General features: G+C 46.5%; 1 protein-coding gene across 10 annotated transcripts in view; it reads left to right on the top strand.

The window, feature by feature from the left end:
• The window catches only part of rimbp2b (RIMS binding protein 2b), a 141,741-nt gene that overhangs the window by 112,945 nt on the left and 11,027 nt on the right, over positions 1–17,769 (top strand). For 7 of the 10 annotated variants that reach the window (XR_006761750.1, XM_045706804.1, XM_045706803.1 and 4 more), the window contains 5 exons: positions 9,922–10,073; positions 10,370–11,029; positions 11,239–11,379; positions 13,324–13,476; positions 17,338–17,458. Coding sequence is in view for 9 of the 10 variants with exons in the window: in XM_045706804.1 (XP_045562760.1) it covers positions 9,922–10,073; positions 10,370–11,029; positions 11,239–11,379; positions 13,324–13,476; positions 17,338–17,458 (1,227 nt within the window). In the remaining variant the exon portion in view is untranslated. The remainder of the gene's footprint in view (positions 1–9,921; positions 10,074–10,369; positions 11,030–11,238; positions 11,380–13,323; positions 13,477–17,337; positions 17,459–17,769) is intronic. The other 3 variants (XM_045706809.1, XM_045706808.1, XM_045706802.1) reach the window with 1 other exon arrangement.

The raw sequence follows: 17,769 nt of genomic DNA, 5'->3' as shown, positions 1-17,769 counted from the left end.
GGGTGCATTGAGCATGCAGTGCAGTTGTAGTTAGTTCCTGCTGCTTCTGCTGCCTCTTGTATATCCAGTCTGCACAGCCGTACACTGTCTTCTCCTGCTTTCAAAACCATTTCTGGCTAAAAAGCTTTTGGCAGTTTGGCATAAACACAGCAATCTATTTACTTTAGCTCTGACAAGCTTTGAGCCCATTATATTTACAACCTTGTACCTGACAGACATCTAAAGGCTCGTTTTCATATTTCTCAGTCACTTTTTTGATTGCCTTCAAGGATTTGTGTGTGCTGGCTTTGATAAGAGAGGCACATGCTAAAGATGGAGGGAAAAAAGAAGTGTGATGAATAGACATCCAGGGAGCGTTTGCTGCAGAAGACTGCATATTATCAGAGGATGAGAGTGAAAACCGAATCGGTAGGGGAGAAAGAGAGAAACTCTAGATGCCTAATGTGTGTAAATAGTGTATGTTCTGTAGCTCTGTGTGACTGGTCTCCCCTGAGACCCCATACAGCTCTACACGCCACGAGAAAGAGAGAGAGAGAGAAGGGAGAGAAGAGAAAGAGACCGCACAGTCATTACTGTACATACAGCTGACTCTGTCTGCCAGCACCCTTAAACTTTTCAACCACTTATAAAGAACACTACCAATGATTTCCCTCTGTTGTCTGGACATTAGTAATAAGTCCTAATAAAAAAAGAAAATCAATTTGGGTCTAATAATGACTTAAGAACAAGCTTGCGAACTCCAACTGTACATTTACGCAACCTTGAAATGAATTGAGCTGACCTGAATGTACTGACTAGCCCTGCTGTGTGTGAGTGACTGCTCAAGTCTAATGGAAGGGCAGAGGTCAGGAAGAGGTGAGAGGGAGGAGACAGAACAGAACAGGACAGGAAGGACAGCTGTACTGGGAGCTTTATGTGTTTAGGCAGCAGCAACAGGGAGGGGACTTATTACTGGGAACACACTGGGCATTTATCTTATCAAGCACCACCATCGCATTGTGAGGTTAAGACAGCATTTGAGATGCTTTCAATTACTGGAAATTGATCTTGTTCCTGTGGATGAAGTCACCAATTACATGACCCACTTCGTGCCCTCCGCCGCGCCATGAGCTATTCCAGTCCAGTTGACTGGAATATGTTGCTCATGTTGAGAACAAAGATGGTTAGAAATAACTGGATGTATCATGCAACCTAAACATCATACAAGGGTTACTCCTACTGGCTTTTCTCTGCATGAATGTACATAGATGGAAGGGTTTCACTGAGATGGTTTAAATGCACATTTGAGCCCTCACTGACACTCATGCTTTATAATATTCATAGTTGAATGACTAAAACAGCTGAGTGCTCAGAATGTCTACTGCTGAATCCTCCTCTTCAGAAAGGAGTAGCTATATCTCTGCTGACACTCATCTAGTGGTGAAATGTGATTTAAGATGTATTGATGCACATTCTCAGACTGCTCTGCTCTGGGTGCCTTCTGCTATGATTTTCACTGCCCTGCTTTGAACTTCACTGCTCTGCTCTGATTTTCACTGCTCTGCTCTGATCTTTACTGCTCTACTCTGATCTTTACTGCTCTACTCTGAGATTCACTGCTCTGCGCTTCACTGCTCTGCTTTGAACTTCACTGCTCTGCTCTGATTTTCACTGCTCTGCTCTGATCTTTACTGCTCTACTCTGATCTTTACTGCTCTACTCTGAGATTCACTGCTCTGCGCTTCACTGCTCTGCTTTGAACTTCACTGCTCTGCTCTGATCTTTACTGCTCTGCTTTGAACTTCACTGCTCTGCTTTGAACTTCACTGCTCTGCTTTGAACGTCACTGCTCTGCTCTTCACTGCTCTGCTCTGCTCTGCTCTTCACTGCTCTGCTCTGCTCTGCACTTCACTGCTCTGCTCTGCTCTGCTCTGCTCTGCTCTTCACTGCTCTGCTCTGCTCTGCTCTGCTCTTCACTGCTCTGCCCTTCACTGCTCTGCTCTGCTCTTCACTGCTCTGCTCTTCACTGCTCTGCTCTGCTCTTCACTGCTCTGCTCTGCTCTTCACTGCTCTGCTCTGCTCTTCACTGCTCTGCTCTGATCTTCACTGCTCTGCTCTGATTTTCACTGCTCTGCTCTGATTTTTCCTGCTCTTCACTGCTCTGCTCTGCTCTTCACTGCTCTGCTCTGCTCTTCACTGCTCTGCTCTGCTCTTCACTGCTCTGCTCTGATTTTCTCTGCTCTTCACTGCTCTGCTCTGCTCTTCACTGCTCTGCTCTGATTTTCACTGCTCTGCTCTGATTTTCACTGCTCTACTCTGCTCTTTACTGCTCTGCTCAGAGATAATGCTGAATGGGCAGCTGACTGCATCTGCTGCCTCTGTATGACTGTGTGTGTGTGTGTGTGTGTGTGTGTGTGTGTGTGTGTGTGTGTGTGTGTGTGTGTGTGTGTGTGTGTGTGTGTGTGTTTATATGTCTGACTGTGTGTGTGTGTCTCTCTCTCTCTGCGGGGCACTGGCAGCTCAGCACAGATGGGTCCTGTTGATTTAGCACGCAGCAGAGCAGAGGTAGAGGGACTGTAAAAACCAACCTGACTGTCTCTGGCTGTTCTGAGGAATATTTGGACAGAAATCCTGACAGCATGATAATGTTACACCCATAGACATACATATGTAGACATGCTGTAGTGGACACAAACATACACACCACGGGCTATGGTACATACGGTACCCACACCTGAAGCATTACATACATACATACATACATACATACATACATACATACATACATACATACATACATACATACATACATACATACATACATACATACATACATACATACATACCAAGATGTCATTCCAAGATGGCATAGCAGTCAGACGTCCTTTGTCCTCCTCTTGTCGTGTCTCGTGTATATATATATTTACATCTTTTCTAAGCGTATCTTTTTATATATTTTTTTCTAAAAACTCAACCTCAAAACACTCTCCTGCAACCCGCCTCACCAATAAAAAATAAATAATTACTTACCTCAAATCTGAAATCCACAACAGAAGCTAGCCAGAGGTTAGCCAGAGGTTGGCCAGTTCACTGGCTAACGTTGGAGTTCAGCTAGCCACGGTTGGCGGTCATCAGCTATCCCTTAGCTCGAAAAGCTATCGGCAGTTTTGTACAGCGCGACTCAGACCAGAGCATACCGGACCTATTTTCTCTCCATATCCCCGGATTTCTACCGCAGGCTCTGGACATTTACACCTGGATCTTGCAGCTAGCTAGCTGCTACCCGAGTGACTATTGGCTAACTTCTGTCCTGGAGCTAACATCAATTATTCCGGAGCTAGCCAGCTGAAGAGTTCCATCAGCCACTCCTGGGCTACAATCATCTATCCGGACCCATTTTACTGCTGATGTGGAGCCCCACCGGGCCTTCACGACTGGACTACCGACGTTATCTGCCCGAGGGAGTTATCCAACTGGCCCCTCCATCGCGACGTAAACCTGAACGCCCATCTGCGGCCCGCTAATCGTTAGCTGTCTTATCGGCTGCTATCTGAATAGGTCTATCGGACTATTTTCTTGGGCCACTATAACTATAACTATTTTACCAATTGAACTGGTCCCCTCTACCACACGGAACCCCACTAATCTACAGACGGAAACGCACGAGGTGGCTAAAAACAGACCTCCCTCCATCTTCTGCCAGCTTGCTACCTTGGCCCGGCTAGCTGTCTGAATCTCACTGGACCCTTATGATCACTCGGCTAAGCATGCCTCTCCTTAATGTCAATATGCCTTGTCCATTGCTGTTCTGGTTAGTGTTTATTGGTTTATTTCACTGTAGAGCCTCTAGCCCTGCTCATTATACCTTATCCAACCTTTCAGTTCCACCACCCACACATGCTATGACATCTTCTGGTTTCAATGATGTTTCTAGAGACAATATCTCTCTCATCATCACTCAATGCCTAGGTTTACCTCCACTGTATTCACATCCTACCATACCGTTGTCTGTACATTATACCTTGAAACTATTTTATCGCCCCCAGAAACCTGTTCTTATTACTCAATATTCCGGACGTCATAGACGACCAATTCTCATAGCTTTTAGCCGTACCCTTAACCAACTCCTCCTCTGTTCCTCCGGTGATGTAGAGGTGAACTCAGGCCCTGCAGTGCCTAGCTCCACTCCTATTCCCCAGGCACTCTCTTTTGATGACTTCTGTAACCCTAATAGCCTTGGTTTCATGCATGTTAACATTAGAAGCCTCCTCCCTAAGTTTGTTTTATTCACTGCTTTAGCTCACTCTCCCAACCCGGATGTGCTAGCCATGTCTCAATCCTGGCTTAGGAAGTCCACCAAAAACTCTGAAATCTTCATCCCTAACTTCAACATTTTTAGACAAGATAGAACGGCCAAAGGCCGTGTTGCAATCTACTGCAGAGATAGCCTGCAGAGTTCTATCCTACTATCCAGGTCTGTACCCAAACAATTTGAACTTCGACTTTTAAAAATCCATCTCTCTAAAAACAAGTCTCTCAACGTTGCCGCCTGCTATAGACCACCCTCTGCCCCCAGCTGTGCTATGGACACCATATGTGAACTGATTGCCCCCCATCTATCTTCAGAGCTCGTGCTGCTAGGTGACCTAAACTGGGACATGCTTAGCACCCCAGCCATCCTACAATCTAAGCTTGATGCCCTCAATCTCACACAAATTATCAATGAACCTACAAGGTACCACCCCAAAGCCGTAAACACGGGCACCTTCATAGATATCATCCTAACCAACTTGCCCTCTAAATACACCTCTGCTTGCTTTCAACCAAGATCTCAGCGATCACTGCCTCATTGCCTGCATCCGTAATGGGTCAGCGGTCAAACGACCTCCACTCATCACTGTCAAACGCTCCCTGAAACATTTCAGCGAGCAAGCCTTTCTAATCGACCTGGCCCGGGTATCCTGGAAGGATATTGACCTCATCCCGTCAGTAGAGGCTTTTTTTCAAATGCCTTCCTCACCATCTTAAATAAGCATGCCCCATTCAAGAAATGTTGAACCAGGAACAGATATAGCCCTTGGTTCTCTCCAGATCTGACTGTCCTTAAACATAACAAAAACATCCTGTGGCGTTCTGCATTAGCATCGAACAGCCCACGTGATATGCAACTTTTCAGGGAAGTTAGAAACCAATATACACAGGCAGTTAGAAAAGCCAAGGCTAGCTTTTTCAAGCAGAAATTTGCTTCCTGCCTCACAGACTGAAAAAAGTTCTGGGACACTGTAAAGTCCATGGAGAATAAGAACACCTCCTCCCAGCTGCCCACTGCACTGAGGATAGGAAACTCTGTCACCTCTGATAAATCCACTATAATTGAGAATTTCAATAAGCATTTTTCTAGGGCTGGCCATGCTTTCCACCTGGCTACCCCTACCGCGGTCAACAGCACTGCACCCCCCACAGCTACTCGCCCAAGCCTTCCCCATTTCTCCTTCTCCCAAATCCAGTCAGCTGATGTTCTGAAAGAGCTGCAAAATCTGGACCCCTACAAATCAGCCGGGCTAGACAATCTGGACCCTTTCTTTCTAAAATTATCTGCCGAAATTGTTGCAACCCCTATTACTAGCCTGTTCAGCCTCTCTTTCATGTCGTCTGAGATTCCCAAAGATTGGAAAGCAGCTGCTGTCATCCCCCTCTTCAAAGGAGGGAACACTCTTGACCCAAACTGCTACAGACCTATATCTATCCTTCCCTGCCATTCTAAGGTCTTCGAAAGCCAAGTCAACAAACAGATTACCGACCATTTCGAATCCCACCGCACCTTCTCCGCTATGCAATCTGGTTTCAGAGCTGGTCATGGGTGCACCTCAGCCACACTCAAGGTCCTAAACGATATCGTAACCGCCATCGATAAGAAACAATACTGTGCTGCCGTATTCATTGACCTGGCCAAGGCTTTCGACTCTGTCAATCACCACATCCTCATCGGCAGACTCAATAGCCTTGGTTTCTCAAATGATTGCCTTGCCTGGTTCACCAACTACTTCTCTGATAGAGTTCAATGTGTCAAATCGGATGGCCTGTTGTCCGGGCCTCTGGTAGTCTCTATGGAGGTGCCACAGGGTTCAATTCTTGGGCCAACTCTTTTCTCTGTATACATCAATGATGTCGCTCTTGCTGCTGGTGAGTCTCTGATCCACCTCTACGCAGACGACACCATTCTGTATACTTCTGGCCCTTCTTTGGACACTGTGTTAACAACCCTCCAGACGAGCTTCAATGCCATACAACTCTCCTTCCGTGGCCTCCAACTGCTCTTAAATACAAGTAAAACTAAATGCATGCTCTTCAACCGATTGCTGCCTGCACCTGCCCACCCGTCCAGCATCACTACTCTGGACGGTTCTGACTTAGAATATGTGGACAACTACAAATACCTAGGTGTCTGGTTAGACTGTATGCTCTCCTTCCAGACTCACGTTAAACATCTCCAATCCAAAGTTAAATCTAGAATTGGCTTCCTATTTCGCAACAAAGCATCCTTCACTCATGCTGCCAAACATACCCTCGTAAAACTGACCATCCTACCGATCCTCGACTTCGGCGGTGTCATTTACAAAATAGCCTCCAATACCCTAATCAATAAACTGGATGCAGTCTATCACAGTGCATCACCAAAGCCCCAAATACAACCCACCACTGTGACCTGTACGCTCTCATTGGCTGGCCCTCGCTTCATACTCGTCGCTCTTTCAGAACATCTGCTATCTGGATTTGGGTGAAGGAGAAGCTGGGGAGGCTTGGGCAAATAGCTGCAGGGCAAGTAACTGCAGGGGATGCAGAGCAGTTGGCTGGGGTTGGGGTAGCCATTGAAATTCTAGATTTTCGTGGATGTATCGGTGGTGACAGTGTTTCCTAGCCTCAGTGCAGTGGGCAGCTGGGAGGAGGTGCTCCAATTCTCCATGGACTTTACAGTGTCCCAAAAACTTTTGGAGTTACAGGATGCAAATTTCTGTTTGAAAAAGCTAGCCTTTTGCTTTCCTAACTGACTGCGTGTTTTGGTTCCTGACTTCCCTAAAAAGTTACATATCGCTGCTATTCGATGCTAGTGCAGTCCGCCACAGGATGTTTTCGTGTTGGTCAAGGGCAGTCAGGTCTGGAGTGAACCAAGGGCTATATCTGTTCTTAGTTCTACATTTTTGAAAGGGGCATGCTTATTTAAGATGGTGAGGAAATTACTTTTAAAGAACGACCAGGCATCCTCTACTGACGGGATGAGGTCAATATCCTTCCAGGATACCCGGGCCATACATACATACATACATACATACATACATACATACATACATACATACATACATACATACATACATACATACATACATACATACATACATACATACATACATACATACATACATACATACATACATACATACATACATACATACATACTGTACAAGCCCATCCTCCCCAATTAAGGTGGGGGAGGATGGGTTGAGGTTGCTACAACCTAGCCTATGAATTAAAGGTTACAGCGTAGTTGCACAGGTCGAGAGAAATTTGAGTAATCAAGGTAACAGACATTGACACATTCAATACCGCCTTGCACACGCTTGCCTGCGTCTAGCTGATCTAGGGTGTAATTGTTAGTCCAACAGTTGCAAATGAGATTTTCTATTGGACAAATTCAGGTATGTTTATCCCCGTTTCGTTCCATTTACTTCCATTTAAGAAACATTTTTCAACAGAATCGGCAGAATGTATCCTGATCCCACGCAAACACGGTTAACTTTCATTGCATCCACATACAAACAGCATGATCCCTTTGATCGTTGTATAATTCCTTGCATCTACGCACTCTCCTCCTCTCACCTTTTCCCTTCGCTTGTGGACTATAGTGTACAACACATCAGCTGTCTGTGGCCAGGCGAAAAAACCTTTCCAAGCAAAAACCTTCATATCATACCTGCTAACCGCTACACACAGCCTACATTGTCACCATATTAGCTAAAGTCATAGTCAAGATAGCTACTAGAACTAACATATTAGTAAACCCGCTACAATCATGTTGTACAGGGTACAGTTAGCAAGCAGTTTAGCAGTTACACCGGCGGGCCCCGGTGGCAATAAATAAATTAAACCGAAAGCTTACCTTGACTTAGAAGAGTTTGTGTTGGATAGCCATAGCCAGCTAGCTAACACAGCATCCCTCTCTGTTTGAGCCAGGTGTTTGACTAGGCTAAACTAGCGAGCTGCATTCGCTAGCTAAGTAAGTGAAAGTGAAAAGAAAATACAACGAAATATAGCTCTCTCTCTCCTTCTCTCTCTTGCTTCTCCTTCATTTTTGAAGAAATGAATTTGTTCAAAACTATTCAACTATGGTCTTTCTCTATCTGAGTCAGCTACTCACCACATTGTATGCTCTGCGGTGCTAGCTTATGCTTTCAGTACTAGATTCATTCTCTGATCCTTTGATTGAGTGGACAACATGTCAGTTCATGCTACAAGAGCTTTGATAGGTTGGAGGACGTCCTCCGGATGTGGTCATAATTACTGTGTAAGTCTATAGAAGGGGGTGAGAACCACAAGCCTCGTAGGTTTTGTATTGAAGTCAATGTACCCAGAGGAGGACGGAAACTAGCTGTCCTCCGGCTACACCATGGGGAGCATTGCTGCATCTCTATTTTCAGGTCTCTCCAAAGATGTGAAATTGGGTTCGGGCTCTGACTGGGCCACTCAAGGACATTCAGAGACTTGTCCGGAAGCCCCTCCTGCGTTGTCTTGGCTGTGTGCTTTGGGTCATTGTCCTGTTTGGAAGGTGAACCTTCGCTGCAGTCTGAAGTCCTGAACGCTCTGGAGCAGGTTTTCATCATGAATTTCTATGTACTTTCCTCTTCATCTTTCCCTCGATCCTGACTAGTCTCCCAGTCCCTGCTGCTGAAAAACATCCCCACAGCATGATGCTGCCACCACCATGCTTCACTGTAGGGATGGTGCCTGGCATTCAGGCCAAAGAGTTCAATCTTGGTTTAATCAGACCAGAAGTCTCAGAGTCCTTTAGGTGCCTTTTGGCAAACTCCAAGTGATGATGGAGGCCACTGTGTTCTTGGGGACCTTCAATGCTGCAGAATTTTTTTGATACCCTTCACCAGATCTGTGCCTCGACACAATCCTGTTTCGGAGCTCTACGGACAATTCATTCGACCTCGGTTTTTGCTCTGACATGCACTGTCAACTGTGGGACCATTATATAGACAGGTGTGTGCCTTTCCAAATCATGTCCAATCAATTGAATTTACCACAGATGGACTCCAATCAAGTCGTAGAAACTTCTCAAGGATGATCAATGGAAATAGGATGCACCTGAGCTCAATTTTGAGTCTCATAGTAAAGGGTCTGAATAGTTATGTAATTTTTGCAAACATTTCTAAAAACCTGTTTTCTCTTTATCTTTATGGGGTATTGTGTGTTGATTGATGAGGGGAAAAAAAGAATGTAATACATTTTCGAATAAGGCTGTAACGTAACAAAATGTGGAAAAAGTCAAGGGGTCTGAATACTTTCCGAATGCACTGTATTTAGTATAGTTTTATCTAAAAAGGATAACTTTTGAATGTTTCACTATTTTTATTTTTATAAAATTCACTGAGGAGGATGGTCCTCCCCGTCCTCCACTGAGGAGCCTCCACTGACATACATATAGTACAAATCATACTGTTTTCTTATTGCCTCATTACACACATTTTTGATTGCATAAAACAATCTAATGCAACATGAACTATCTGAGTGCCTCTCTGGTATTGTATGGAATCAGGTCAAGACATTATTTTCCTTTGAAGGAACATACAAACTGTTCAGCTGATAGTGTATTGTTTTCTAAATGTTGTAGTGTATTGTGTTTATATCCTTACACTCCTGTGTGTCTGCTGTCCTCCGTAGGTCCTCCCTTTCCTCCCCAGGAGGTGCAGGTCCAGTTGGGCCAGAACCCCGGGGTTCTGCAGGTGCGATGGAAACCCCCCATCCTCACCCCCACTGGAACCTCCAACGGAGCCAACGTGATTGGCTATGCCGTGTGCACAAAGGGACAAAAGGTGCATTAGAATGATGTATTATGCAGAACCTGATGTTTAATGCTGTGACAGTGAGTGTGTGGTGTAACAGCTAACCCTCAATGCTGTGATTTGTGTGTAACACTCTACCGCCGTCTGCTGGAGAGTGGTGATGTGACGTTCAGTCCATGGTTTCTGTAGGCCTTATGTAATGCAGTGGTTTGAAAACAGAGGTTTACCAGGCCCCATTTTGCCTGAAATTCAGAAATAATATATTGGGTTTGTTACTTAAGACATGTGAATTGAAGTGTCTTGTTCCTGTCCCTGTGTGTGTCCAGATAGCGGAGGTGATGTACCCAACAGCTGACTATGTGACAGTGGAGCTGAATAGGATCCAGTGTCTGGAGGCCAGGGAGGTCATTGTCAGGACGTTATCAGCACAAGGAGAGTCTCAGGACTCCCCCGTGGCCACCATACCGCACAATATCCTGAGGCCTCCCCATCACTCACCCCACCACCGCTCCCCTGCACACCCCCATCCTATGCCTCAACCCCAGCACCATCAGCCACACACACAAACACACCCGCCATACCCCCAGACCTACCCCCCATCCCACCCCCAACCTCAGGTCCACCCTTTGCCTCGATCCCAGGCCCACACCCTGCCTCATGGTCAGCCGCTGCACCACCCACCCCCTCACCCCCAGCCCCAACACCAGCCCTACCCCAGGTCTAAGCCCAATTTAGTAAGTGCCAGAGAGTCAGAAACCAAAGAGTATGAGGCGGGCTCGCGGCCTGGCCCGCCCTGGGAGCGCTCCCCTTCGCCCCTCCCTCCTACCATGCGTGGACACACTTTGGAGCCGCCCCACTTCCAGGGGCGTCGTTCACCCTCTCCTCAGAGGATCCTGCCCCAGCCTCAGGGAGCCCCCATCCCCAACACCATCGCCAAGGCCATGGCCAGGGAAGCTGCACAGAGAGTGTTCGCTGAGAACAACCGGGTAAGCAGCCACTTCAGATTTACTTATGACATGATGACACACGGTACAACGCAAACAGAGTTTGATTTGTGTACCAAGTGCCTCAGACTCTCAGGGTACTATTGAGTCAATACTATAGAGAACTAATATCATGTATCATTGTGATAGTGTGATGCATCTGCAGCTATATACATGTACAAGGTTTGCTTGTCTGTGTTTTCCTGTGTCAGATGGAGAAGAGGAACATCTTCAGTGAGCGGAGCGTGAACTCTGATGAGGAGGAGGATGGTTATGTCTCTCCCCACACCAGGAGGAGAGGGGCCTCTGTGGATGAATTCCTCAGAGGCTCTGAACTGGGGAGACATGTACGGGTAATACATAACAACACCACGTCACAGCTTAAATACAGAATAATACAGTTTGTTTCTGTTCCAATCATCGCTCTGGGAAAATGAAGAAAAATATATGATTGTAACCTGTAACTCCATGTTAAATGAAATTAAATCACATTTTATTTGTCACATGTGCTGAATACAACAGGTGGAGACCTTACCGTGAAATGCTTACTTACAAGCCCTTAACCAATAATGCAGTTTTAAGAAAATATTTACTAAATAAACTAAAGTAAAACATTTAAAAATTACAATAACGAGGCAATATACAGGGGGTACCGGTACTGAGTCAATGTGCAGGGTAACAGGTTAGTCGAGGTAATTGAGGTAATATGTGCATGTAGGTAGTGGTAAAGTGACAATGCATAGATATTAAACAGCGAGTAGCAGCAGCGTAAAAAAAGGGGGGGGTCAATGCAAATTGTCCGGGTAGTCATTTGCTTAGCTTTTCAGCAGTCTTATAGCTTGGGGGTAGAAGCTGATGAGAAGCCTTTTGGACCTAGACTTGGCGCTCCGTTACCACTTGCCATGCGGTATCAGAGAGAACAATCTATGACTAGGGTGGTTGGAGTCTGGCAATTTGAAGGGCCTTTCTCTGACTCCGACTAGTATAGAGTTCCTGGATGGCAGGAAGGTTGGCCACAGTGATGTACTGGGCCGTACGCACTACCCTCTGTTGCGCCCTGCGGTCAGAGGCCGAGCAGTTGCCATACCAGACAGTGATGCAACCAGTCAGAATGCTCTCAATGGTGCAGCTGTAGAACTTTTGGTAGTATCTGAAGACCCATGCCAAATCTTTTCAGTCTCCTGAGGGGGAATAGGTGTTGTCATATCCTCTTCAAGACTGTCTTGGTGTGTTTGGACCATGATAGTTTGTTGGTGATGTGGACACCAAGGAACTTTAAGCTCTCAACCTGCTCCACTACAGCCGCGTATATGAGAATGGGGGCGTGATCGGCCCTTCTTTTCCTGAAGTCCACGATCAGCTCCTTTGTCTTGATCATGTTGAGGGAGAGGTTGTTGTCCTGGCACCACACTGCCAGGTCTCTGATCTCCTCCCTATAGACTGTCTCATTATTGTCGCTGATCAGGCCTACCACCGTTGTGTCATCGGCAAACTTAATGATGGTGTTGGAATCGTGCTTGGCCACGCAGTTGTGGGTGTACAGGGATTACAGGAGGGGACTAAGTACACACCCCTGAGGGGCCCCCGTGTTGAGGATCAGCGTGGCAGATGTGTTGTTGCCTACCCTTACCACCTGGGGGCGGCCCGTCAGGAAGTCCAGGATCCAGTTGCAGAAAGGGGAGATCAGCTTTGAGGGAATTATGTTGAACGCTAAGCTGTAGTCAATGAACAGCATTCTTGCGTAGGTGTTCCTTTTGTCCAGGTGGGAAAAGGCAGTGTGGAGTGCAATAGAAATAGCATCATCTGTGGATCTGTTGGGGTGGTGTGCGAATTGGAGTGGGTCTAGGGTTTCTGGGATGATGGTGTTGATGTGAGCCATGACCAGCCTTTCAAAGCGTTTTATGGTTACAGATGTGAGTGCTACGATTCGGTGTCATTTAGGCAGGTCACCTTGGTGTTCTTGGGCACAGGGACTATGGTGGTCTGCTTGAAACATGTTGGTATTACAGACTCGGTCAGGGACAGGTTGAAAATGTCAGTGAAGAGACTTGCCAGTTGGTCAGCGCATGTTCTGAGTACACGTCCTGGTAATCCATCTGGCCCTGCGGCCTTGTGAATATTGACCTGTTTGAAACTCCCCCCCTGTCTCCTAGTTCAGCCAGTCAGATACAGGCTTGTTGTTCCTGTGGTTCCATGTTAAAGCTGGTCCTCCCCCGTCTCCTAGTTCAGCCAGTCAGACACAGGCTTGTTGTTCCTGTGGTTCCATGTTAAAGCCGGTCCTCCCCCCTGTCTCCCAGCACCACTACAGCCACAGTGAGGAGTACCAGACGGAGAGCAGCCGCGGGTCAGACCTGTCTGACATCATGGAGGAGGACGAGGAGGACCTGTACTCTGAGATGCAGCTGGAGGAGGGCCGTCGGCGCAGCATCAACTCTCACAACACTCTCAAGGTACAGCACACATATACCTCATCTAGTGGGGGTCCAGGGGAGGTTGGGGAGGCGGGTAGGGAGGGGGGTTGGGGAGGCGGGTAGGGAGGGGGTTGGGGAGGTAGGGAGGGGGGTTGGGGAGGGAGGGCCATCCTATCTACTGTGGCCCCGGCTGCCTTCTCTCACTGTCTGGCTCTACATGCAGGCCCACTGTGGCTTTGCCTGCTGAGTGCTCCATCCTGTTCTGAGCTGAACAACACACTGCATATCAGCTTCATCATCCACGTCTTAACTAACCCATCTGAATGGCTGTACTATACACACCCAGCATGGACTGTATAAGGAGAGGTGAACAATCATGTTTAAAATGAGCTTGGTATTGATAGAAACATGGAATGTTGTTTTGTCTCAATATGCATTTTAATATACAGTTTAAGAATGTCTATATTTTGTAAAAACTGGATAATTAGTAGACTTACTGTTCATGAATACTCTGTTAAAAATGTGTTGTAAAGGAATATGTCAATGACCAAACATTGATCTTTTAAAATGTACTGTACCATCAGCTAGAAGGGTCATGGCATATCGAATGCATATGGGAATCTCATTTAAGTGAGTTTAGGCTACTTAAATGGAATAATTCACTTTGGGTTGTGTCCGTCTCATGTTGTACCTTTTGTGTTTGAGTTATTTTCTGGATGTTGATGATGGTTACCTTTTGTGGATGTGTGGACCTGTCTCCATTGAGTATGTTCAACGGGCACATGTGGATGTGTGGTCAATAATCATTATGTAACAAGTTCTCCTGGGTGACATTATTATTAGCAGTGAAACATAGGTTATATTTACTGTGTTGATTATAAACAAGAAGTTAAATTGTCATCTGTATTCATTGGGAGTGTTGATATGAAAGGTCCCCAGGTCATTTCCAAAGAAACATGTTTACAGTCATGCAATGCTGTGAGAATACTTGTGAAACTTTTAACTTATCAAGTTGATAAGAGTAAGCAAGATGTGATTCCTCACACTATACGGTACTCAACAGAACTGTCTTTTTAGGTGTATTGATCTGCTGCATTTGCCTATGTTTTCCATAGTACCTCATCATGTCACCAATAAGTATGTCTCATTCATGTTCTGTATGTATTTGTGTCTTTTTACTATGCTCTGGAAATGGAGTGTCCTATGCAGTAGTGCATGCAATCAGGGTCAAATATCAGAAGCAACACAGCTGAGATTCAGTCTATAGTCATTATTGATGGAAACTCTAAATCTGTCATAAGAACAGCCCTCGGGTCATGTCTGAAAATGTTAGAACAGACTGAGACACTTTTTAAATGTCTTATTTTGCTTATGCAAGTGCTTTGCTTAGTTTTCTGCCGCATTCCTCTTGGTTAATGTATATACTGTAGGTCTTATTCACTTGCCCAGGCTATGCTTGGTGCAATGTGTTTTAAGTCTTTTCTTTATGAGTTAATTCACTTATATGTTTTGTGAGTTTGTCACCTGTTTCATTTATCTGTGAGTATTTCTCCCTTGGCAGATTTGTTGCACCCTTTTCTAATCTGTCCTGGCTATCTAAATCCTGTCCCAGACCCATCCTCAGTGTGACTGTCTATTACTCCCTTTGCTTTCGTCCCACAGATTCCCGTTCAGAGCATGCTATTTCCCCCAGCTCACGGAATGACACTGCATGCCTTACATCTGGCCATTCTGCCACAAATAACTAATTCTGTTCTTATTTTGTCTTTTTTCCCATTTAATTTTTTATTCACACACTGTGTTGTTTCCTGCCTGTTCTAACACCTTCAAAAACTAAATTTTAAACAAAACTCTTAATTGAAATGCCAAACCAATCCACCCTGCACTCCGCACCGTGGCTGTCCCGTCCTGGTCGTACAGGCGTATTACAGGCGTCAGGACCTGGGGGAGGAGAGGGACTGCTGGGACCTACAGAGGGAGGTGGTGAGACAGAAGTCCCTGCGTAGTAAACGCCTCCACAGCATCCCTGAGGTGGCCGAGGACGAGCCTGACGGAGTGGATGGGATGGGTCATCATCATCAGCGCCTGCGCTTTGACGACGAAGGCAGGCCTGGTACCCCCTGCATGCACCGCAGGAGCCCCCGTATCTACCAGCAGGACCCCCACCAGCACAACCACCTCTCCCCCAGCAAGAACCACCGTCGCCTGCTGCAGCGCCAGCATTCCTCTCCCCGCTATGGCTGTAATTTCGAGGAGCGCAGCCTGAACCGGCCCAGCCGCCAGACCACCAAGAGCCCTGACAGCGGCCTGGACTGTGGCAGTGAGGAGGAGGGCTCTTTGGGGTACCGGGGTTACCCCCACGGCAGCCCCATGCGGGGTCCTGTCCACTACATCCACTGTGAGGGGCCGGTAGAGCGACAGGCCCTGGCTGCAGGCAGGAAGAGGCAGCTGACACGGCAGTGCAGCATGGATGAGGACCACTGTGACAGCCCTAAGACGGGCCACCTGTCTGACCTGAGGAACAGGGAGGTGCACTACGGGCCAGGCCGGGAGTGGGAGAGGGAACCAGGGCACAGCCCCAGACGCTACCCCAGGGACGGAGCCCTGAGCGAGGGCAGGCTCCACCAGCTGGACAGGCCTTATCAAAGGGACCTTAGGGCCAGCTATGTGAACAGGCTCAACAGGGTCTCGGACCAGCCGCCGGTGTGTGTGACTCAGACTCTTACCTGCTGTACATTCCATCAGCAAGCAGTAAAACCATACCTTTTTTCTTGGTGTTTTTTCTCTCTATGGGTCTCCCACCTTTACATTGATTCATTTTTGTTTTGTGCAAAATTCTGGCAAGTTATTAGTACATGTTCATGGTGATTCTTATTTGTAGTTTTTCATGTGTGTAGTTTGCTCGTTCTTAGAACGTCCAGTGAGTTTTTAAGTGAAGCTTTTTTGATTATCTAAAGGCCATTTCAGAAAGTTTTTGTTTCTGATGTGTCTGAGGAGAAAGATTCCTTTTTTAAACAAAATGGCAGCGCGACCATTATAGTTTGCATGGGGATGCGCTATCCCTATTCTGCTCCGCCTTCCCCCTCTCTCTACCAGCCAGTGGGTTTGATATGCAGCTATGACAGACGTCTTGCCCATCCTATCCCACCTCTGACTTTACCCTGATTGCACTGCCTTCCACAGGGGGACCTCTATTCCAGCATGTCCTGCTTCTCATTGTGCATAAAGGCTGTAGTCCTTGACAGATAAAGCCTTTTCTAGTAGGACTACATGGAGGGTAGTCTCTCATAGTCGTATATCCATCTACATTATGTTAGTGCTCTGCAGACAATATGCTCTCCCCTCTTCATGCTCTTCCATAATCTTTTCAACAGAATCTCCTCTCCTCCTCCTATACTACACACAGCAGTGGTCATCTTATTGCTCGATCCCCATCTCTGTCCCATATATCCTGTATGACTAACTGGATGAGAAGCCTTTGGGCCTCAGTCTCTCTTTCTCTGGTTTGGGCCCCAGGCTGAAGCCATTATGGTTGTGCTCAGCTAACTATGCCTTTTTCCATTCTATTCTCTTTCCTCTACTCGCTCACTCCCTCTTCTCATCAAGGAGCTGACATGAGCAGAACAAAAAACAAATGGTCTTTAGCTAAACATCTGATCCTGTTGTGGTGTCTGGAGTTGATTTACTTTGGTTCTGTTGATGTTTTTTTGGTTTGTTTGGTCTCTTTATTTTATGGGTTTATTTATTACTCTTATTTTGCCTCCTTAAGGACAAATGGAAGTGATATCATTTGCTCTTATGGTTTTGCGATCCTTTTGAATGGCTGGTTTGTTATGTGAGAGAGGCAGTGTAAAAGGCAGCTTGTTTTAACTTACGCTGTGTTTTTCTCGCCCTCTAAAGATTATAGGGAACTCCCCTTCCCATGGATGCTCCCATGGCGACCGGCTGGACCATTCAGGGAGGAGGCCTGTCCATGGCGGCAACCCCCCACAGCGACGACCCATGATGGTTCCTTCCATTGGTTAGTGTGGTCACCACATGATGGGATGCCCCGTCCTCCCCTGAGCTGAACATCTCTCCCATAGACACATGACCTTAAACAACCATGTAGTTCTTTGTAGTGGTGGTGTGCTCCTACAACTGTAGTTCTGACCAACCTCCTACCTCTTTACGGTGTCTCTGACTTGGCTTTTTAAATGTGCATAAGCAGTTAAGGGGGAGGGACTGCTACTGTTTACTATAGACTTTATATACTGTGTGCATAAAGGGCTCACCTGCTCTTACCCTTCCCTTTGTCTCACACAGTGCAAAGCATTGCTGTTTTACATTGAA

This window comes from Salmo salar, chromosome ssa24, assembly GCF_905237065.1.
Source record: "Salmo salar chromosome ssa24, Ssal_v3.1, whole genome shotgun sequence".
Taxonomy (NCBI): domain Eukaryota; kingdom Metazoa; phylum Chordata; class Actinopteri; order Salmoniformes; family Salmonidae; genus Salmo; species Salmo salar.
Note: the sequence above shows the minus strand (reverse complement) of the source record. Positions and strands in the feature narration are given on the sequence as shown.